Raw genomic sequence first — 23,297 nt, forward strand, 5'->3', positions numbered from 1 at the left:
TCAAAACAACATGCTCAGTTTTCTAGCATTTACTAATATCATAACTGGTTGTTAATTAAAAAAACATAGAAATCATCAAACTGCATACAATAAAACCACAGAAGAGTATATGCCTACCAAGAAATAAAATCCACCATATCCCGCAGATTTTGGCAAAAGAATGGCCCCCGATGCTCTACAAGAACCACAAGAATCATTTTTTTTTTCACTTTTTAAGAGATCATGGTGGCTTCTCTCTAAACAAGGCTTTACAGAAAGAGAACATCTATTTTTATTGTCTTCTGTCACTTTGGCATATTATAGACCCAATCAAAGTTTGTCAAAGAAAAATAGTCTCCTTTTCAAAAGTGAATAAAATGTTCATTTACTTTGGGTAAATTTCCGCCTTCAATCCGACCATCTGGATCTAAATTAAGGTACCCTACTTTGAACATGGGTGTGCACACCATCTGGCTACCCAAAAGCGGCAATTACTTCAGGTAAATGAACATTTTGCCTAATTCTAAGCAAGCGTAGTCTCCTGTAAGAGACGATGGCATAAATACACATCCCTTTTATCTGCCTGACGCACATGCACTTGGGGGGAAAAAAAGTATGTGTTCTTCCTAAAGGTGATAATTTATTGTATGTGTATAAACATCTTAATTTTAGGATAACTTGCTGTTTCCAGTATTCAACAAGTGACAGGCTTTCTCCTAGCCAACTGAAGAAATAAGAATGGAAGATTTGCTTGTGGTTAAGGAATCTTGGGCTTCACTGAGAAGTTTGTCTACTGTGTAGGGAAACACAGTCTTCCCTGTAGACTTGGGCCCTCTGCAGCATGTAGTCGAGGATAAAAACTTCCATGAGTCAAAGGATACATCACAACACACAGACTAATCTCCCTTTGCCAAAGCTCTTTCTTATTGCTGGATCAGTTGGTACACACCTAGAAATCCACACCTCGGTGGCCTAAGGCAGGCAGCTCATCAGCTGCAATCCTGGCATGGGACTCTTTCTCAAGAAAACAAATGAAAAGGACAATTCTTCTGTAGGGTCTCTGAGAAATGGGGCAAAGCTAAGACTGATCAGTTAGTAAGTAGCTACTGCTTCTGCAGGACTAACCAAAGCAAAGGAAGCTGTGGTGCAGCCCTTTTCAGCATTTCAAGTTTCTCAGTGTAACTACTGTTGGCAGATGAAGTATTTGTTTTCATTACAGACATCATCCTATAATTAAATTGGCAAAAATGATGATTAACTAAAGATCAAGATCTGTAATCATTAATCAGATGAAAATTCTGAGTTTGTATCTCTGTCCTTTTAGAAAACAGGTTTTTAAATGCCAATTTGTGTTGAATTTTTAGGACAAAAAAATCATTGTCAATACAAGGCTGTCCTCCAGTAAGTTCTTAATATTGGTCGGTGTTGAAATCCTTGAAGTAGCTACAGTAACAAGAACAACAAAAGTTAATGTATAAAATGTTGGTATACTTGTGAAATTATTGGCATGCTTATAAAATATTAATTTCTTCCTATCTACTCCAGACATAACAGTCAATAAATTTTAACATTCACTTTGCTATTGGGGTTGGAAGACAAAAAAAATCTTTCTCAAAGACTGTATTTAGAAATAAATCCATCCTGAGATTTCGCCAACATTGGGATCTCGAATTTCTTTTAGATAGCACGTGCACTTCAGGTTAAACTTCCAGCTGAAGTATTTACATCTCTAGGGAAAACTGAAGGAGAAAGTCTGAATACAATCATGGACCGTGGGCACAAGAAATCCGTTACAGGGCAAGCGGAAACATCTGGTCGTTTTTTAGAGTCCTCTTAATTTGAAAGCACTGACCAAAACAAGCTGAGTTCTGCCAAATACATCTTGGCATGGCTTAAGAAAAAAAAAAAAACAGAATTTGAGAGGGAGTATTTTTCTCACCATGGTAAGAGTTATCGGTGATGGTGTGCAACTCCCTCTACTGACATTTTGACATGATGAGCCTGGTTCCAAGCATGGCAGGCAAATCTGCCTCCTATGCCTTTTCTGCATATTTTATATAATCTGGAGGGGCTTAAAAAATATTTTTAATCTGTAATCTGTGTTAGAGGAAGTGGTGGCAAAGGGTTTAAATTATCCATTCCCCATCTTGGATGTTAGGAAATAAATGATTTATGTATTAACTCACCAGAAGGTGTACCTGTCACACTACCACTAACACATGGAAGGGTTACGTGGGGTGACTTCACAGCACTCAATAAATAATGAAACTTTTGTACACTTCTACACTACAGTGAGGTTTTCCCAGCCTCTAACACAGTAACTGTTTCTGAGAGTCTCTAAGTACCTTGAGCTCTGGAGCAGGGCTGGGTAAACCAAAGTTCAAGTTCCCATTCTCTAGCAACAATCTGTTGACCTCAGGTGCCCTGGGCTGCTCTAAGCCTCAGCTTCTCGTTGTTAAAAAGACTCAGTGAAGAAAGAAGAGGCTCTGCTTCTTACTAATCACCATCCTACGTATTGGTGATAGTTTCATTTATGAGTTCAATCTGGCTGTCTGTCTGCCCTATAGTCACTTAATTAAACGAAGTTATTTTAAATGCCATGAAAACAGGATTCATTCACACATTCATTCAACCAGCGTATGTGAAAGCTTGCTACCACAGGACACTCATGTGAACTCTGGAGCACTACATGACAGGCTTTGGGTGATGTGCTTTTCAAGACCGTATTGATCGAGCCTATAATGGAGAGAGTAGTGCTATTATTATCGCTGAGTTAGAATTTAAAAATATGAGCTCTGGGACCAAATTATCCGGGTCTCACTTTGTGCTCTAAGTCAAATGATGATTTTCCAGGGCTTCTATTTTCCCCACATGCAATACAGAGAGCGCTGGCGGTTGCATGGTTGCGTGAACCCCATGGGGATCAAGTAGAACTTAGTTTACCAGAGGTGGGCAAGCAATCAGCTCTAGAAGCACCTGTCAATTATGAGCAAGAGTCGCCTACTTCGACTCTATCTTCAAACTTTCACAACTGTTGGAACCGGACACAGAACTGTCGGTTCCGGAGCCCCAGCCTCTCAAAAAAGAAAAAAAAAAAAAAAAACTAGGAGAATGTAGCCCAAATCTAACTCAGCAAAGGCGTTGGAGACTAACTGCAAGCTTTCCCTCCCTTCTGGGTGTAGTCATTTCTGTTGGCAGCAGCTGAGGAACCAAATGGAGCTAGGAACTCTCAGGAGAGATCAAAGTGCCTCAGAGGGTCCCTCTCTCTGATTTTGATCATGGCAACTGCCGCTCCATTCCCCCCTCCCCCCCCCCCCATCCCCGCCCCTTCTTTCCCTGCAAGTTCTCTTTGTGCTAAAAATTTCAGCTTGCAATTTGGGAAAACTTTACAAAGCCAGAGCCTGGGCTTGTTCTCAATCTCCCATAGTCAAGGGAGGTGGGCTTGTCAAGGGGAGGGGGCGTGTCTGCCTTAACCTGATAGCTGGGTACCTCTGCTGCCTAATCTTTGGTTATCAACTATTGCCCTCCACTGTAACCTGGAAAGTTGTTTTCTACAGTTGGCGTCATTTACGAACTGCAACCTTTAGGAAACAAGCAAAAGCCCAGATGACTGCATTACAAGTCTAGAGGAGGAAGGTCCGACCTAGAGGAAAAGCAGTATTCATCTTTTGGTATTGCTGAGTTTGTGGACTTAGCAATGGTGAGAGGCCAGGCATCAGAGAGACCCCTATGGTTCGAGAGGACCATCCCACCTCACCTTGGCTTCCTTCCCCTAACCCCGGGCCTCCTGGATATTAGAAGCCAGCTGGGTCCCCGAGGTTGCCGGGCGCTCACTCAGCTGTGCAAGCCGCCTGGCGGGGTGGGGCAGCGCGGGGCACCGCCTCCCTCCATACCTTCTCTCCCCGTGGATCACGTAGGAGCTGCGGAAGAAGCCCAAAAGCTCGTTCTCTATCAGGGCATTGTAGATAATCTTCAGATTGTAATGTCTCTGCGCGTCCAGGGTTCTATTCAGCACCACCACTAAGACCTGCGTTTGTGGGTAGAGGAAAAAGCCTGCTACCGGGACAGCCCCGAACGCTCGGTCTTCCGCTACTTGCACCTTCTCCACCGCCACCCGGGAGGCGTGCAGTACCACGTAGCGGGTGGCGTTCCGGCACGCGATCTCCACGTTGACCTCCCCAGAGAAGGTGAAGTTCTCCATGAAGGCGGTGAGCATCAAATTGTAGTGTAGCGGCTTGAGGTGGCCAGATAGGCGCAGCTGGGTCCAGGGCTGCCACTGCTCCTGCTCTTCCTCCGACGGCGGCTGGGCAGACGGGGTCCCCGGGGTGCCCACCTCGCCCGTCTCTCGCTGCGAGGATTCCCCACCAGCGTGGTGGTTGCGCCGGGCAGAACCTGGGTAGCTGCTGTTGCCGCTGCGCTCGGGGAAGCCCCCGAGGCCACCGTCGGTGCCAGGCATCGCTGCGCTCGCTCCGCACTCGTCGAATCGCAGGCTGAGCAGTACGGCCAGCATGGTGACAGCCAGCAGTGCCACGATGGACACGGCAAAGGCTAGCACAAGCCTCTTGTGCACTGCGATGTGGCGCTCCGTGGTGCGGGGTCTCACTCCCACCGAGTCAGCCCACGGGTCCGAGAGCCCCCTGCCGCTTGCCCGGAGCGCGGCGTCGTCTTCTCCCATGGTGGCCGCAAAGGGTGCACTGCTCTTCTCGGCCCCCTCCTCCTCCTTCTTCTTCCTCTTCTTTTTCTTCTTCTTCTTTTTCTTCTCCTCCTCTTGCTCCCCCCTCTCGCCGTCCAGGGCCATCACACCGCCTCCTCCTCTTCCCCCGCCCCCTCCGACACCCCTAGCGGGCGGGCCACCCGGGCCACCTCCAGCGCAGTCATCGGAGACCGCACGCGGGCAGAGGGCGCGACGCCGGCTGGGACCCTAGGGAGACCAGCTCAGATTCTCTTAAGACAGACTCTGGAGGCTAGCAACGACCCAGACGACCCCCCATCAGCCCCGCCTCTCTCCAGACATCAGCTGCGGTTAGCGGGGCAACCAGCCCTGGGACGCGCCCAACTTGGGGAGCGTGTCGCTCGCCGGGTGCGCGCTACTCGTCGGGCTAGCACCGGGCGCCCGGGCACACGCCGCCCCCGCCCCTGTGCGCCTGCGGCTCGCGTGTCCTCCCGGGCGCCGCACTCTCCCAGGCTGCCGGCGGTTGCTCTCTCAACGGCTCGGCCAGGAGGACAGAGAGCGCTGGGGCGAGCCACCGAGCCGGGGGACAAGTTAGGGCTTCACCCAGCTCCCCGCACTCAGGCAGCGTTCCGTCTTCTGGGTGGGATGTGCTCGCAAAAACAGTTGCGGCGGCGGCGGCAGCGGCAGCAGCCCGGAAGGCTCTGGAGCCTTCCACTCTGCAGTGGGAAGGGAGAGGATGGACCAGAGGACCGAGGAAAAGACTGGAGTAAGCTAGCCGGAGGAAGTCCCACGGCTGCGGAGCATCCGTCCTGAAGAAGCCTTCTCCACCCTGGACACTTTAAGCTGGGGTGGCGGTAAGAGGCGTGAGGTTGAGGACTGGCCAGCAAGCCTCCCGCGTTCCAATGTTGCTCTGCCCTCCGAGAAGACAAGTGAAGAAGTGTCCGGCCGGGGCGTCCACTTCAGGTAGATGAAGGTCTGAGTCGCGTCCCCGGGGGGAGAACTGAAGTGCGTGTGTGCCAGCGCGTGTGCATGTGTGCGCGTGTGTGTGCGCGCGTATGCGTGTATGTGTGTGTGTGTGTGTGTACAAGGGCTCCTGGTTTAGATTGCCAAGGGTTACTCCAGCTGCATTCAGGGACTGAAACTCTCCCGGAGAAACGGGAAGGAGAGAGAGGGAGCGAGCGAGGAGGAAGGGAAGGCAGGAGGGAGGGGAGAGGTTTAGAGGCAGAGGCAGGCTCTGGGAGATTAGAGAGCTTTTCTCCGCTCTGTCACAGCAGACACCCACTGCCACAGAGGGGGTTGCTGAGCTGCCTGCAAGAGTACATTGTAAATCTTCAGTGCAACAAGCCCGGCAGTCACCCCTCTTCCGACTCCTTAGCCCCTACTGCGGTTTCCCAGAGGGACCCGCTGGAGCCTTGGGCTATTAGCATCAAGAGCAAAGGCAGAGCCTGCTGGGGAGACAGTGTCAGATCACACTTCAAGCTCGCCAGAGGATTTGGATGATTGTATGCAAAATTGAAATAAATTCTCCAAAGCCTGACGGCATATATTATACTGGTGTAGTGAATCCAGGTGGGCAGCCAGAAATAATGGATAGTAATGAACCGGTAGAGTCCTCCATAAGTAAAGACTAAGGACAGGAGATCAATTCCCCATAGGATGCGTTTTATTTTTAGATTGAGGAAAGAATTAAAACATGATGCCTACAATACAACATCCGAAAACGAATGAAAGGAAAACTGGGAGGAGGAGAGGCTGGAGGCCTCATGACTTTGGAGTTTAGTAGGACAGTGTATCCATACATCACGTGACCGGTCAGCATCTTACTTCACCTAGGTGACATTACTGTTTGCAACTCCCCTGTATCATCATGAGAAGAGTTTAAACTTCATTATAACAGTTATGAGCCCCAGTATATGCTAGCAGGAAGAATCATCAAAGCACAGTGCATAGCCTGCTGGCCGCCTTTGGACTCTCAGGAGTTTGTTGGAGTGCTCCATTAGAGTGTGTGTGTGTGTGGGGGGGGTGCTATCGAAACTTAAAAATGTGACTAAAACAATGCTTAGAAAGACAGCCACCTTGAAGGCGACAGTCAAAGAGTTAATGACTGGTTCAGTCAATAAAAAAAAAAAATGAAGAAATGTCTCTTTATATGTTTCTTTTGTTTCTTTAAATCCAGACTGTATTTAAGTATTCATAGCCATCATTATTTTCCGTGTGTGTGCGTGTGTGTGTGTGATATGCTATTAGCTTTGGGATACTGGGGAATGGGGAAAGGGGATCACATCTGAAATGTAAATAAATAAAACATTGAATTAAAATAATATTGATAAAGCCTGGCCAATAAGAAGAGTTCAATTACACAACATGAACTCTAAACTGGGAGCCTTGCTTACGGAAGTTCTTTTCCCTGTATCCTGTAGATGGAGTACTTGCTCGATACCATTTTTTCTAAAAGTCCTATGTTGAAGATAGGTGGCAGGGTGGGTATTTTTAAGCACGTTGTATGTGGGCCGTCAACAACAGACCAGGGGAAATGCCACATTCTGTTCCAGTTACTTTTTTCTGCTCTGTTTTTGAGCATCTTTGTTCTTGCTTTTTTTCGTATGGGTTTGGCTACTGTGAATTTTAGGAGTTGAGAGCTGAGGGGCTAGATTGTTTTCCCAAAATTAGGAAATATGGTTTAGTAAGCCCAAAGAGCACCTGAACCTCAAAGAGTTCACCATGTTCCTCGGTACTTCAGGGCTCCAAGCTAGACATTCAGGAACCCTTGCCTAAGGGAAACAGATTACCAGCAGCTTCCAGAATGAGTCCTGAGAGTCTAAGCACCACTATCTAATGAAGAAACAACCCTCTAAGGGGTGTCTGAGGCTTTTCTGCCTCTCACATGATGTTAGTCATGGACACTACAAGGCCTTTTACGTTTCGTGTACTCATGAAAATTACTGCTAGGTTACTCTCAAATACTTTTGCAATTAAAAAAAATAACTTGCTGATTAGAAATGTTTCTCCTGACTGATTAAATTAGCAAATGGATTGTTTTTGAGATACGAATGAAGCAAATTCAAGTTTATTAACATAAAGTGGGCACAACTTATTAGCTTATTGATTCCCATTTAGTGTGGTTTTACCCAATAAACTGAGTATCAAAGATCAAGTAAGTAAATATTTGTTCCTCTCCTGTTAATATAACAGTGATTTTTTTTTCTTTTTGTAATTTCTGAAAGTGTAAAGAACCCAAGAAAGACACATTGGTGGAATAAATTTTTATATTATCTTCCAAGGAAAGGTTTACCCTACTGCAAACCAAAACCAATAGAGAAGAAGCAAGGTTTCAGATTGTGAACCTAAGAGGAATATTGAAGGAATTAACCACAAATACTTGGTTTAAAAGTTGTCGTTAGCATTTAAGCTCCTTGATTAGTAAAAGGTTTGGCTTCTATGGTCCTAGAATCGTGCAGTGTTCTTCACAAGGGAGACGCCTTCTTGGTGTTTGACACTTAGCAAGAACTATTTATTTGTTGTGAGAAGTTCAGGCTTATTTTTTCTTTAACTGTCATTAAAATGTTGTCCATATTAGATCTGGAGACTTATAAACGTGAATATATCTGAGTGTTTAAAATTCACGGAGCCCACCAGACATTGATTTGAATCAAACCTGCACTTTGATGCTGCCGATAATCAAAACGAACTGTCTTCCATGGAGCGATGGTCTTTACTCTTTGGTTGTTTAAACTTGGACTGCCTTTTTTCCCCACGCCGATTTGTATGTACATGCACAACTTGAGTGTCCTTGCATACTCAGTCTCTGAAAGTGTGATCAGCTTCTTCATGTCTAGAAACTGCTTGGCTGGGAAGAAAGAGCTAAGCCCCACTCAACCCTCCTAACCTTTTATTATCGTATTCCCCCTTACTAAATCAACTCAGTTTCTTGGTGTGTTACTATCAGAGGGTTCCAGGAAGGTACCTTTTAGCTCTCAGGAACTAATTTCCTCATGTTGCCAAGAGGTATTTAATCTTCTCCATGAAAGACAAACAAAATTTAAGCTGGGGAGACAAGCTCAATCAGTAACATGCCTACTTTGCAAACACAAAGACCTAAGTTGCATTTCCAGGACACCTATTTTAGCTGGGCATAGTAGCATATACTTGTAATTACAATATTGAGGAAGCAGAGGTGAGGGAGTTCAGGGTCTCTCTGGCCATTCAGCCTAGCTTACTTGGCAAGCTCTTGGGCAATGAGAAACATTCTCAAAAAAAAAAAAAGAACCATGTCTGAAGAACAGTTCCTAAAGTAAACCTCTGGCCTCCACACATATGCATATTGGCTAATGCACAGGAGACAGTAAACCAACCAAGCTGCTACACTGGCAGTCAAAAAGGCTGGTGTGCTTAGAGTAGGAATAAGTTTCTGAAGACCACACACAGCTAAAGACCCTTGCTGACAGCCCAACGCAGAAATCTTTGCTCCCCAGCTGAAGTGGCGCCTCCATGTGGTGGCAGAAAAACAGCATCTTGAAATCCAAAATAGTGATAATTTGATGAAACTCTTCAGTTGTGCAAAATCCATGTTACACCAAAGTTATTGGCTATTCTATAGTCCACAACTTAAAATTGTCATAACATTTGCCCTGAGTCTTCTATAAAGAGTTTCATCCAAAAAAAAAAAAAGGGTCACCTTTTCTATTAGAATCTTCCTCATGATCTTAAAGATGAAAGAATTTTTAAGGAGTGGGAACTTTCAGTTTTCCAACTAAAATTGATCCCTTGATTTAACTGTCGGTGGTCTGACTTTTAAGACATCAGCCTGAATTAAAATGTTGGGTGGATCTGAATATGTCTTTTTAAACCACGCAAAAACTGCTGAAGTTGTTTTTTTTTTTTTTAATAAAATGCCTAAAGTGCCAATATATTAGCACATATTCCAAGTCCTAGGGAAGTCATACGGTTGTGCTGAAGGGAAAACAGAGTAAGTCTCCACACAAAATGAGCCTCTCTGGATGGCAACTATAAGAAATACAGCTGTAATCTGTGATAGAATCCCCAGTCCCAGCATTTGGTGTTACATGCAAAGCAGAGAGCACAAAGAATTCAAAAGAAAAGTTCTATTTTAATTTGGGGGGTTTTCTACTGCTAGGTTGAAACTCTTCAGTGTTCACTCTGGGCTCTTTGGTTTATGATCTCTATAAGAAAGCTCCATAAAAAGCAAAGTATGTATCATGGAAATGTTTATAGTTTAGTCATGAAAGCCGCAAAGATAATATATACCAAAGTCTACAAACGGAATAGGAATTAACCGGTTAACTTCCTAGAGATTTTTTTTCCCATTGAACTACTCAATTTGTCCAGTAGCTGAAGAAACGGGGTAGAAAATTTATAAAACCGAAAGTCACCAAAAATGTGTCTCAGACACTTGCTCGTAGATACGTATGGAAGGGAAAGTAGTAGTACTTAATAATAATAATATCTAGTAATAATAATACTTGCTTCTTGCCACTATTGTTTTAAGTGTTTTTTTCCCAGCTCATGTAATCACGAAAATAGCCACCATATGGACAATGTTATTGCTTCTTCCATTAGGAAACTGAGGCTCAGACCAGCTAAACATCTGAGGACAGAGCCATTTAATTAGTCAATGGCACAGTTGGAATTCAAAACCAAGCAGTGTTCTTCTATCACCTGCACATTAAAGATTGCGGCATACTGTTCCCTGTAAGAGAAGCCCAATGTAAACCATCCAGTTGTGTAACTGATACATGTTACATAAATTATGAGATCAGCGTTAGGACCAGAAGCTGAGACCCTTAGGATGGAACCAGTCTACCTCGGCCTCTACCCCTGTCCAAGCAGACAGTCTCTGCTTATGATTTACATTATCAGAGTGTTTGCTCGATGAAATGAAATAGATAGAATGAAATACAATAGAACTCTGAGAAAAGTAGTCCTTTTTATGAAGCAATGAGAAAAATAGGAGGGGAAAGTACAGTATTGTCCATCCTATGTTGAGAACAACATGATTGGAACAGTTGACTAGAATTTATTTGCATACAAAATAAGCAGCTTATATCTCAGTGATCTTGACATTTGAACACATCATATATATATATTAGGATTTATATTCCAGCTCAAAATCATGTGGTATAAATGGTGTCTGACTTCTTTAAACTATGAAGAACACTTGCCTCAAAGACATACTTCTACAGGTAATAATGTAAAGTCACATAAAGATATAAAATATCTGATTTGTTTCTTCTACCTGTCTCTTCTATTCCACCCTTGTAGCTTTTAAATAATTTAGTCCCTCATCTTTCATTTAATAAAGCACTCCATTTATCTCTTTAAATATTTCTGTGATCATAGGTTGACCCTTACATGATATATAAATGTTTATCAATATAGCTCTGTAAGCAAGACAAATGCCCTACTTTTTTAGTACAAATGATCACTGTAAAGGTGTTGATAAAGAGAAGTTAGAATGTGATCTAAATTTCCTCCATAGTTAATAGTCATATATAAGTATTACTGGTATTAGAGTTATGTGCCTATTTTTGAATCTTTGAAGCTAACTTTTAACTACAATAACTTCCTACTTTAAATGACATAATATAGTATATAGTATATAGGTCTATAGTATATAGGTCTGAGGAATTAATATTCTGGTCAAAGATAGAATCGTGTGTGTGTGTGCATTCGTGCATGCACAGACATATATAATAGTGGTGAAAATTAATATTGCTTAACTTTCAAACCTCACTGAATTTCTTTGAAATTAAGGGAAAGGATGTATCACAATGTATATTTCCAGTTGTTAGCCTGTGTATCTTTTTATCAGGAGATAGAGAACAGCATCCTTTCGTGGTCCATCATTTCCTCTTATATTCAAAGAAACAAGCAAAAATATCACCTAGTCTTGCCTATGCCGTGGCACTGAAACTATATGGATTCTCCATTCTTTAATTTTAGGATTACATAGGAAGACTATGCCAGTGTAATAGCTTTCTTTTCTTTCTCTGTGCAGGCTGTTTTGAGAGCATCACACTCCACACCCTCACATCGGATCAGGGGTGCTCTCACATGCTTTGAAGTTAGAAGATGGGTGTGAATCTCTGTATCTTCCAATCCTAGGGCCAGGAGTTACTCTTGAAAGTCAAATAGCTGAACTCTTACTAAAACACCTTTTCCTTGGGTCATTAAAAACAAAGCAAAATGACAAAAAAACATTACTTAATACAACAGCAACAGCTTTTCAAGTACAAATGCCTGCCATGATCTTGGTATGATTCCCTGGGACTATTATAGAGGTGGAAGGCAAAACTGACTCCAAAATGTTTTCCTCTGACATCCATGGACATGCTGTGACATGCATGCCCAGCCACACACACACACACACACACACACACACACACAAACATGTATGTATGTAAGTATGTACATATATACACACATAAATTTAAAACATCATTCGTTTGCTATAATGCTATAAATATCAAAAACCCAAATACAGCAATCTATTAGAAAATTTTTAAGGTTAAATATGCTGAATCTTTTTAAAACTTAACACACTAAGCACTAGACAAGATGGTGAGGGTTGGGGGAGAGAGAACTAGACATAGTTTCTGACCAAATAATAGTTAATGAAATCTGTGCCTAGGGGAAAAACTAGAATAAAACTTCCCTCAGTATAACTATACATACAACATCAGCCAGCTCTGATCCTTAAACACTCAGCCCTAAATGGGATGTCTCCATCAAATCCCTCCCCTCAAAGCTCAGGGAATCCTGAGGAACAAGAAGCATAAATATGGTTAGAACCAGAGAGAATGGAGGACACAAGCAAACAAGGTCCTCTTAGCCAACATGACCAAAGCTCATCTGAACTCACAGGAACTGAAGCAGTACGAACAGGTTCTGAACAGGTCTGCACCAGATCCTCTGTATTATTGTATATTACTGCTTCCGGTTTGGTGTTCACGGAATTCCAGAGTTTGTGAATGAGTGGATCTCTGATGCTTGTGCACTTATCCCTGTGCTCTTCTCCTTCTGATTGTTTTTGTCCAGTTCCAATGTGTTCATTTTTGGTTTATCTTATTCTATTATATTTTACCTTATGATTTGAAAAAAAATGAACGGACGAAATAAAACAACAACCTCTGGAGTTGAAAGAAACTTTCTACTCCACAACAGTCCTGGAAAGACAACTACCCAGAAGACAGACATTTGGAGTTATTTACCTTATTAAAATGTGGGTGATCGCTTCATCAAATAGGATTCATTCTCTTGATAGAATAGAATGCAGAACCGATTTAGTGAGAACTTTGCCTGGGATCTTCACTTATGTCACTTTTTTCTTTAGTGCCACCTTGTGGGTTAGACAGTAAAATAATATTTACTATAAAGGTTTCAGTTTGGAGTTTGGTCTCTATCTATCCTTCTAGGTTTCTGCTGTATTAAATCTAGTATTAGAAAATACCATAAATGATGAGAAACTATCACACCCTCCCCCCCTTTTTTTTCCTAAAAGAAACAACCACTTGACCAAAAGATATTTGCCACAATTTTGCAATCATCCATTCAGAAAACCAGGGCAATTTCTCAGAGATTGAAAATATTGGACTCTACACACACACACACACACACACACACACACACACACACACAAACGATGTTCATTTACAAGATAATCACCAAACTTATCTAGGATCGCATAAGTGGCAAGCTCTACCTTGTGATTTTTTTTCTTTCATAAGAAAAATAAAATGTTTTTTCTTAACTCGGAATCATCATTTCTACAGCAGTGGCCTGTGGGAATTGCTTCTAGGGGATCTGAAACGCTGCTTAATCCTGTTTTCTAAAAGCTCCCATATCTGACTCAGTCAGTGTGTACTTACTTCTGGCATCAGATTGAATGAATTTGCATTGAGTTACCTTACTCAATTTCTTCTGAAATTATGCTCCAGCTATAAAGGGAATAAGGAAAGTGGCAGGATAGTGTGTGGCAATGTCTTTTTAAATTGAGAAACTCAGGGAATGTGTTAAGCTCTCTAACGTCTTCTATGTATTAGAGATGCTATAATAATCTTTTATCTAGCCAGACAAACAGAAATGGTTCCACCTGAACATGCTGCTTTTATAGCTAAGTGTATACGTGTGTCTATGTATCCATGCATGTGGGTGCAAGCCTGCACATGTGGGCATATGCATGCACACATAGTGGTAGAAAGACCAATTTTGAAACTACATTTATGACGGTCAGTTCAGAACAAGAGGAACTAGCATGTAATCCAGTCACCTTGATGTCTTGAGTAAGTAAATATTTGTATTTGAACTCTTGTCCTATTTTAAGACTTGAAGGTTATACCATATTATTCAGAAAGTAATTGCTCCTGGATATGGCAACAAGGCCTCAGATTTGACCTAAATGTCATCTATGCTGCCTACACGTAAGTAACAACAGGAAGTTAAGTATTTTTATAGAGTTTCTAAAATCTGATTACAGAACTAGAGTAGTCAAATTCTGCCAGTCCTACTGCCAAACCCTCAGAATTTCATTCCCTGCTTGTTTTTAATGTGGAGGAGGACCTAAGGGTTTTATCTTTGTAAGTGATGTGTTGTTACTTCCAACTCAAGGAAAGATATTTTAATTGTTACTCTTGAAGTCCTTGGATATTTGAATCTCTCCCTGACATTCTGACAGACTTTGTTTCCCTCTAATTCGGTTCAAAAACAAAGCAAGGGATTCCTTGGAATGGCGACAATGAATCTATCATCTCCATTTAACCTCTGAATGTCCACTACTGAACAGGTTCTTTCGCTTGGAGTTTCACCTAAACAACTATATCAGGAAAAGGCTACTTTCTTGCCTGAGGACCATATGTTGTCAATTTTTCTCTCCTGCTTCAATTTCAGCCTTAATAATAAAAGTATGTCTTCTTTCACCATAAACTGGGTCTTCTCTAGAAAATTCCTTGTTCCTGTGCACAGTTGGAGGAATAAAAGCCACAGTGAATTCAAATAAGAGATACCTCCATCTAATGCAGTGCCTAACTCCAATAACAAATTCCATCTTTGTGTTTTTATAACATTCTTATTATACATGAGGCCTTTAAAATAAAATTTCAAGAAGCGAAACTATATTAGTTCTTACTCCGTTACTGATTTCAAATTAAGCAGATCCAGATCAATTGGGTTAGATTAGATAGCAACAGCCTTTTCCTTTAATGTCAAAAAGACTTATACGATTGCCTTCCAGTTCTTCTTAAAAATGAGACTGCATCAGATAGTTTTCTTGACATTTCTTGTGGGTTTCAGTTTCAGTTTCTAAGGATCATTTATTCCTTTAACCCTCCAATGTAGGGAAGTAATGAATATTGATTCATATTTAGAAGTACTAACATTCAACAAGGTAAACTTAGTAAGGGATGAGTATTCGTGTTCTATTTTGTCTTCTAGACAGAAAGTCAAACCCATTTAAAGCAAATGATGCGTTTTATGTCAGTGTATGTCCATAGGTTAACATGAATGCTGACAACCACTTCCTATGATCATCAGGTCATATATGGAACGTATGTGTCTTCTTTATTCAGGTCACATGAAATGTATGTGTCTTATTTATCTGTATCTATCTATGATGCGAGTGGAGATGTGGGGTTCCTATGTTTTACATAAGGGCCTTATCAGTCTCTGTCTACCCTGAACTGTCATAAAAATGCACAAGCAGTTCCTTGTACCACTCTCTCATTTTCTGAGCTTGCCAGGATGGCCAAATTAAACAGCTGATAATAATCATCCAAATAGATACCTCTAATACCGCAATTATAGGATCATTTCTTTATTTTGGTGAGATTTACCTATGGTAGCTCCCTGTTTAATGTTCAGTGTTCTGTAGCAATTCTCTTTTAAATGTTCGATGCAGGAGCTATGCCTTCCAGGATGTACAAATAATCAAGTCTTAGCAATCTTATAAAACACAATCCACGTTATGAATTGAGCAGAATGAGCCCTCAGATCTGATTGCCTACGGCTCAAAAGTTAATGCTGCCGAGACACCTTGTATATATTAGCTAGGTGAATGGAATCACATTAAAAGAGGAGAATGAATTGTGGTCTGGACCTCAGTCACACTTCATCAGTCTCTGCCTGTTTTGCCTGCCTGTCATAAGGGAGCTTCTGCATTCCCGAGTCTCTTGTCCTGTCTATTTCCACACTTCCAAAGAGGATCAAGCCAGGGTGTCCAGTTATTAACTGTTTCATTCAATTTTTCCAGAAATGTAGGATTCTTCATTTCTTTTTTAGGAGTCCAAGTTGGAGGGATACACAATACCAAGCCTAAAGAAATGAAAAGTTTTAAAAAATTATAATCCCAACAATAGCTCCATGAAAAGGCACACTGACATTTCCAAGATGCAAGAAATCAGCTCCAGAACCAAACAGTTCTCTGTATTAGCCACGTGGTCCTCATTCATATTCCCAAGCATCAGAGAATGCAACATATAGATCATCAGGAGGGCTTACTGTTTTCCTAGAAGCCATTTGCCTAGAACTGTATAGGGCTGAAATTCTGTCAGTAGCTAGGAGAGTCTATGAAACAGGACCCTCACTAATTATTAGCTCACAAATAATAAAGTATCTAAATATTAAGAGAAAGCAACTGTTTTCCCAAAGGCCAGCACACTACAGAATGTAAATATTACAGGTTTCTTTGCTTATCTCTTTCCTTTTATAAACAATTACTGAAAAATTTTTTCATGTTTTAACATAAAGCTCTTCATACACACACATACACACACACACACACACTCCAAATGTTTGCCCTCTCCCCATTCCCTTCTCCAAGTTTTCCACCCCATCTCTCCTAGCCTTTGATTCTGAGAGGGTACTCCCCCACTCACCCACTCATCCACCCCTACCTCATGGCCACCAGCATTCCCCTTCCCTGGGGCATCAAGTTTCTACAGGATCAAGCACATTCTCTTTCAGTGAGGGCAGACAAGGCAGTCCTGTGCTACATATGTGCTAGGGGGTGGGGCCACAGATCAGCTCATGTATGCTCTTTGGATGGTAGCTTACACTCTGGGAACCCTGAGGAGTCCGGGTTAGTTGACACTGTTGTTCTTCCTATGGGGTTGCAATTCCCTCCAGTTCCTTCAGTCCTTCCCCTAACTCTCTTCCACAGGGGTCCCTTTACTATACGTGTGTGTGTGTGTGTGTGTGTGTGTGTGTGTGTGTGTGTATACTTCTTTGAGAATTTCATACAGCGTGTTTCAATCACATCCATTTGCTCTATCATACTTAAGGAAGCCGATTCTTCTTCTCCCAGAGGTTAACAATTGCCAATAGCTTTTCAACTAAGGGCGGAGTGTCACTACTTAAAAGTAACTGATAATTTCTTTCCATTGTCAACATATTTTCCTGCTAGCCTGGTAATCTACTGAGAAGTTTGCTATGAGGTTCAGATGATCCTCTAGGATTCTAAAGAACTATCAGTCACCCCACAACAGCTCCAAACAGCTACAGTTGATACGTACTAAACAGACAAACAAACCAATGGCACTTTCTGTTTCCCGTGCCCTTAGACTCTAGTACTGTACCATCAATACCTAGGAAAGTCTAATGAGAAAAAAATCACCCCAGCTTCTTCTTGGAGAATTAGACTCCACTTCCTTGTTAGTTATTGAACAACCCAAAGAGAGGAGGTGAAATGATGAAATATACCCCGAGTAAATCTAATTTTTATCTAAATATTTTCTAAATCATCCCTCTCAAATACAGGAGACATTATTGGAAAAGGGCCTTAAGCTCACATTTAGAAATTTCTTTCCAATCCAGTAAACTGGTATAAAACTTATAGAATGTAATTTAGCATCAGCTTTCAAAAACGACAAATCTAGACTGAGACTTTAGAGTCAGTCTGGACTGTAACTGTTGACATGGCTCTTGTGTTTACAGTAAAAGCTTCTTCAGGACAAGAGCACGCACCCATAAAAGAAGCAAATCTAGAATATACTTTCAGCCTTCTGTATACATGGGCTCTCGTGAACAGATTCAACCTTGGTGGCTCAAAACAATTCCAAGCAAAATGCATCTGTCTGTATTGAATATATACAGGCTTTCTCCTGTCATTATTTTCTATAAAATACAGTGTTAGAAACTGTTTATCTAGGGACTTATATAACATTAAATATTGTAAGTAATCTTCAGATGGTTTCAAATATGTGAAGGATATTCATAGGTTGTATGCAAATGTTGCATTTTTATATAAGCATATTTTGAGCATTTTATACTAAGAATTCTTGAGTCAACATATGTGCACATAGTGTATACCATTGGTCCTATAATTGAAAGCGTTCCCCATAGAAACAGAGAGATGTCTATATCAAGTCTTTCCTCAGTATATGTTGAATGGATTAACATTCCATTCAATATGTTTGGCATTGGCTTTTCCTTCTCTAATCTAAGCCTCACGTCTTCCTCCTAGCCCAGCACATTTGGGTCTATATGATTTATAGGCATGCTCTTGGCTCCTACTAATCACTAGCAAAATATTTATTTTTTATTTGTCAAGAACCAGACACTACCTCTTGGGTCTTGGCTCTAAAACATTGTGCCACAGTGTTAATTGAAAGCATTTGTTTGTCTTTTTTAAAGATATGAACAGATAAAAAAATATATCATTTTCCTTGAATAAAACAATAGGCTAAGCATCAATATCTGATCTTTTCATTTTCAATTCTGGAAACCAAAATAATGTATTTTGGGGGGAGATAATTTGACTATATATTGAGACAATTTAAACCATTCCCTAGAGACATACTTCACAGAATGTTGGATTCTGATGTGCACGTGTAAAAGCAGCAGCACATATGGTCAGATCTGCCCTAAAATACCCTAACATGCTCACAAAATGCTATAAATTGCAAATTTGTGTGTTCCTTTTCTCACAGCAATGTGTATACACAGACAGGTATAAAGTGACTACAGCGGAGATAATATTTTCTGTATTCTAAGCTGAAGCTGAATAAATAAAATCCTCACACACAATGACTTTGCTGTTTTAATAACATCCCTTTCAATTTCTGTGTCTATATGAAACCTACATAGCAAGTCAGCATACACCCCTCAGTTTTAAAATGGTGGACATCCCTGCCTTATTCCCCATAATAGTCCATGGAGACAAGGTTGACACATGGAAGGCTCCCAAGCAAGTTAGAAATGGTGCAAAATGACAATTGGTATGTGTGGGGACGCAGTATTTTGTTCTGGAAAAAGTTCAAATATGGAAAGGTGTGGGCTCATATGAACCCTATGGAATTGGAAGAGTAAGTATAAAACTATTGACAGAGGTATGATAAATGGAGAGATGATAGGTCATAGACATATGATTGATATATAAATAATAGATGATAAACAGATGATAGATGATTGATATATAGAAAAATATATGATAGATGAAACATAGATAAGTGATTAATAAGAGATAAAAAGATGAGATAGATAAGTAGATGATAGATAAGTGATTGATTAAAAATATGAAGCAGATAGATGATTCATAGAAAGATGGATAGATAGATAATAGATAAATGAAAGATAGATAGATAGATAGATAGATAGATAGATAGATAGATAGATAGACAATATGTAGATGACTGATAAATGATAAAGAAATAGATGGTAGATATGTGATTGATAAGAGATAAAGAGATAAGATAGATAATAGATAATAAATATTACATAGATGATACATACAAACATAGATAGGTAGATAGATAGATAGATAGATAGATCATAGGTGATCTTATTTCACTGATAAGAAATAAAGAGATGAGGCAGATAATAGAATAGATAGATAGATAGATAGATAGATAGATAGATAGATAGATAGCAGATGATATATGATAGGTAACTGATAAGAGATAACAGATTGATAGATCAATAGATGATAAATGGATGGATAATACATGTTTAAAAATAGATAAAGAAATAGGTGATAGATGATTGATTGATAATAGGTAAATAAATCAACAGATAAATGACAAACAGACCTCACTTACTAAGATTCAACTTAATTTCTTCAACTTTATAGAGCTACCAAAGCAATACACATTTCATAGAAATCTAGTTCTGCTCTTTTTCTCAGACAAACACTATGTGGTTCGTGGCACTCTTGTGATACTGAACAGCAGCAGTGAGCTGAAGATCCCAGTCAGCCTCACTACCAGAGAAGAGAGCTGATGCCCTAGCAGAGGGCAAGCTAAGGGTGTTTGGTAGCTGAAGTAAAGAAATGTATGTTTAATTTATTATCAACTTATAGTAAATGTATAAAGAAATGACCCCATTGTAAGGTGAGCGGCATATCTGCACATATTTGTTTCTTTATATGTGTACATAACATGCAAATAAATCTGGACTTATGTGGGTGAGCATATATGTATATTGGGACAACCAGCAACAATGATACTCACACAACAATGATCAAACTTACTTCCCAAGTCTTGGTTTCTAAGTCTCTCTCTCCACCAGAGGAAAACACAGCACTGCAGAGATTCTGACGGTGCGCAAGGACAAAATGAGCTTTAAACATATCCATGTGACAACAAGAGTAAGAATGTTCTCGGAAGAGAGTGAGGACCTGACAAGGGGCACATGACAGCTTCTTGAAAAGACTCCTAGCAATAAAATCTGAAACAACTTGAGCACCACAGCTCATAGTGAAGGGTCAGAGACATCTCAGTCAGTAAAGCATTTGCTATACAAACATGAAGACCCAAGTTCAATCCCCAGAACCATATCAAAAGTGAGACATGCTGGCACCTGCTTGTAATCTCAGTGTGAGGAAGATGGAGACACGAAGATCCCTATGGCTTGCTGGCCAGCCAGTCTAACCTAATTAGTGTAATTACTGAAGCCCAGACTGTATGAGAGACCTTATCTCAACAAATAAACAAATACGTAATGTGGTCTTCTAGCCTCTACACACAGGCACACACATGTTCACCTGTGCCTGTACACACAAATGTTCATGCACATCTACATACGCACACAAAATGAAAAAGAAATAATGAGATTAAAGTTTTATCAACCATGTAATGAATAGGAAGCACTGTGAATTTATGTGGATAATAAATAAACAGAAAGCAGAAAAATCTGGTTCTTCAATAATGACAACAAATTCGGGCAAGATATCAAAGATTCCAAAAGTACTGGCTTAGTGAAATTAGAAATTAGAACTTAAACTCTCAAATTATAATACAAAATTTTTTTATCAATTAATAATAAGAAGAAATTTTTAAGTTCATAGTGGAGTCACATAACAGACGCTATCTGAATCAAGAGATCACAGCTAACACTTGTACTAAGTAAAATACCAAAGAGTATTATAGGCCACACAATGAATGGACCGAACTCCACATCAGTTCTCTAACATCCAGGACCACCCCCTTCCCCCAGTCATAGCCTGATTAAAATCAGAAGAACCAGATAATGGAAATTTCAGTGAAATGAGTGACCATCCAAATCAAGATCATGAAGCAAAGTGAAATTGTATGGTGTGTACCAAAGTAAAGGAGGGTAGGAAGTCAATGTGAGAGGCTGAATTGGCTTCTTTTTTTCTTACAAAAATTAATTATAGGATGAGTGAAGAGCACATGTACTCAGTTGACCTCTTCAGACTACATAGTACTAGAGAAGAAATGTCACCTCTAGGAGTGGGGTCAGAATGAGGTCAGGGGATGCAAGTCAACCACGCTCACCTGCTGTGGCCCTCTATAGTTAAAAATGTGCTAAGTTCTCCACCGCTATAAGAACATCACCAAGGACAACTGTGGACCATTTTGCTATAAGTGACTATCGTTAGACTCACAGGTAGCACTTGAGTTCTATCTCCAGGAGAAGGGCAACCATCAGTTCACCATCCTACTCATACGTTGCCTAAGTCTGAAAGTATTTGAAAATGAGACATTGAGAAAAATATCAATTTTGTGTTCATTAATACTGTTTAAAGCTCCCGATATCCAAAGTTAATCAAGCAGGCAGAGGAACATTAGCTGAAATTAGTAATGATAAACTGTGGATGATAAGATGAACTAATTACACGGTGTCAATCAATCACGTGGTGGAGTAGGTCTGGGAGGAATGCGGAAGGGAGAATATGAAAGACTTTGCACAAAATTCTCAAAGAACTAATAAAAAACATATGGGGGGGAGGGATAGATCTGCTCTCCTGATATCCTATAGGCATTGGGTTTCTATTCAACCTTGTCCTGTGATATAGCCCATGTGCCCATTTTAAACAGAACATAAACACTGTAGTTTGAGATTATATACAGCAAATGCTGTTATTTTTATTTACATTTCTTTCTCTCCTTCTATGCCTTATTTCATTTTTGAAAGCATCATCACCCCTACCATGAGAACTTATTCAAAACATAACCTGTCTTCCCATACTCTGCTCATCCCCGTGACAGATAATTAAAGCAGCGCTTGCTGAGACAGATAAAGGAAGAAAAGTTTCCTGCCCACCACCCTTCATCATCCATTCAGCAGCCTCCTCGGTCCCATTCATCTTGATCACTATTGGCCTCCACTCTCTGGATTAAACATTTAAACTGTTCTTGAAGTGAGAAGGTACTACTGTGCCTCCAGCAACTGTTCTTTTCCCCGGTCCCCAGACTTAACTTCCTCACTCGACACATGAAAGAAGGGAAGCCAGGATGTGAGCATCTCACTTTGAAAACATTTCTGCCTTCTAAATTGTCCTCCTCTACATGGAGTAGAGGGGTAGGAACAGTCTGCCACACTTGTCGGGGATGCGAGACATCATTGAAGGCAAAGAAGCTTCAAATGATCTAAATTCAGGTCACCTTCACTACAATGAGACTAGCCACCTATCTCCAGCAACGACAGGAGAAATAGAAAAACTCAACAGCAAACAATTACCTTAAATCCTAAGCAACAATCCCAATAGGCATGTCTGAGAAACAACGGCCCCACCTTGGATTTGAAGATGTAGTTTACTTCTTTTGCTTAGATGTGGGTTTTTTTTTTAAAACATGTTAAGTATACTACTAAATAATCTTTGATTTCCCCTCAGTCTCACTCCAATAGGATGGTGACCACGACAAGGGCAATGATGACAGTAACAAAGACAGGGGTCAAAAAATAGATGGGGTGCAACTAGGTAATATTATACGCACCTTTAAAAGAACCACTGTTGGTATGGCCATTTCCTCTAAGACTGTCATGTTTAAGAATGGATCGCCACAGCTTATTCGGTACATCAGAGTTCCTGATCACTTCACACGGCACCATATTCAAGCACAGCACATGACACAGCTTGGTTCATGCAATGAATCTGCTCTCAGGAATCCATGCCTCTTTTCTGACAAGGACACCAAGTGTTCTGTCCCAGAGTCTGCTTTATGCCTTTCAACAGACCTCAGTTTCCCCAGAAAGGAGCTGGGATGTGTTTCCCAACTCACACGTTCTCTTTCCAGCACGTCTATACATGCAAGTATTCAATTACAAGGTTTCTTTCCTGAGATGTGTGCTAAAATCATCACCTCAACTTTTTATGCATTTACTCATTTGTGTGTTTATGTTACAAGGTATCGCCGTCGGTGTAGTAAACAAAACATTCAAGTTCCTGACCTGTGGG

General features: G+C 40.9%; 1 protein-coding gene across 1 annotated transcript in view; it reads right to left on the minus strand.

The window, feature by feature from the left end:
- Positions 1–4,719, minus strand: part of Trhde (thyrotropin releasing hormone degrading enzyme) — a 371,444-nt gene extending 366,725 nt beyond the window's left edge. Inside the window, exon 1 of the mRNA XM_028759101.1 lies at positions 3,873–4,719. Coding sequence (XP_028614934.1) covers positions 3,873–4,654 — 782 coding nt within the window. The 5' untranslated portion in view covers positions 4,655–4,719. The remainder of the gene's footprint in view (positions 1–3,872) is intronic.
- Positions 4,720–23,297: the final 18,578 nt, after the last annotated feature.

Source organism: Grammomys surdaster, unplaced genomic scaffold (genome assembly GCF_004785775.1).
Source record: "Grammomys surdaster isolate TR1022 unplaced genomic scaffold, NIH_TR_1.0 126271, whole genome shotgun sequence".
In the NCBI taxonomy this organism is placed as follows: domain Eukaryota; kingdom Metazoa; phylum Chordata; class Mammalia; order Rodentia; family Muridae; genus Grammomys; species Grammomys surdaster.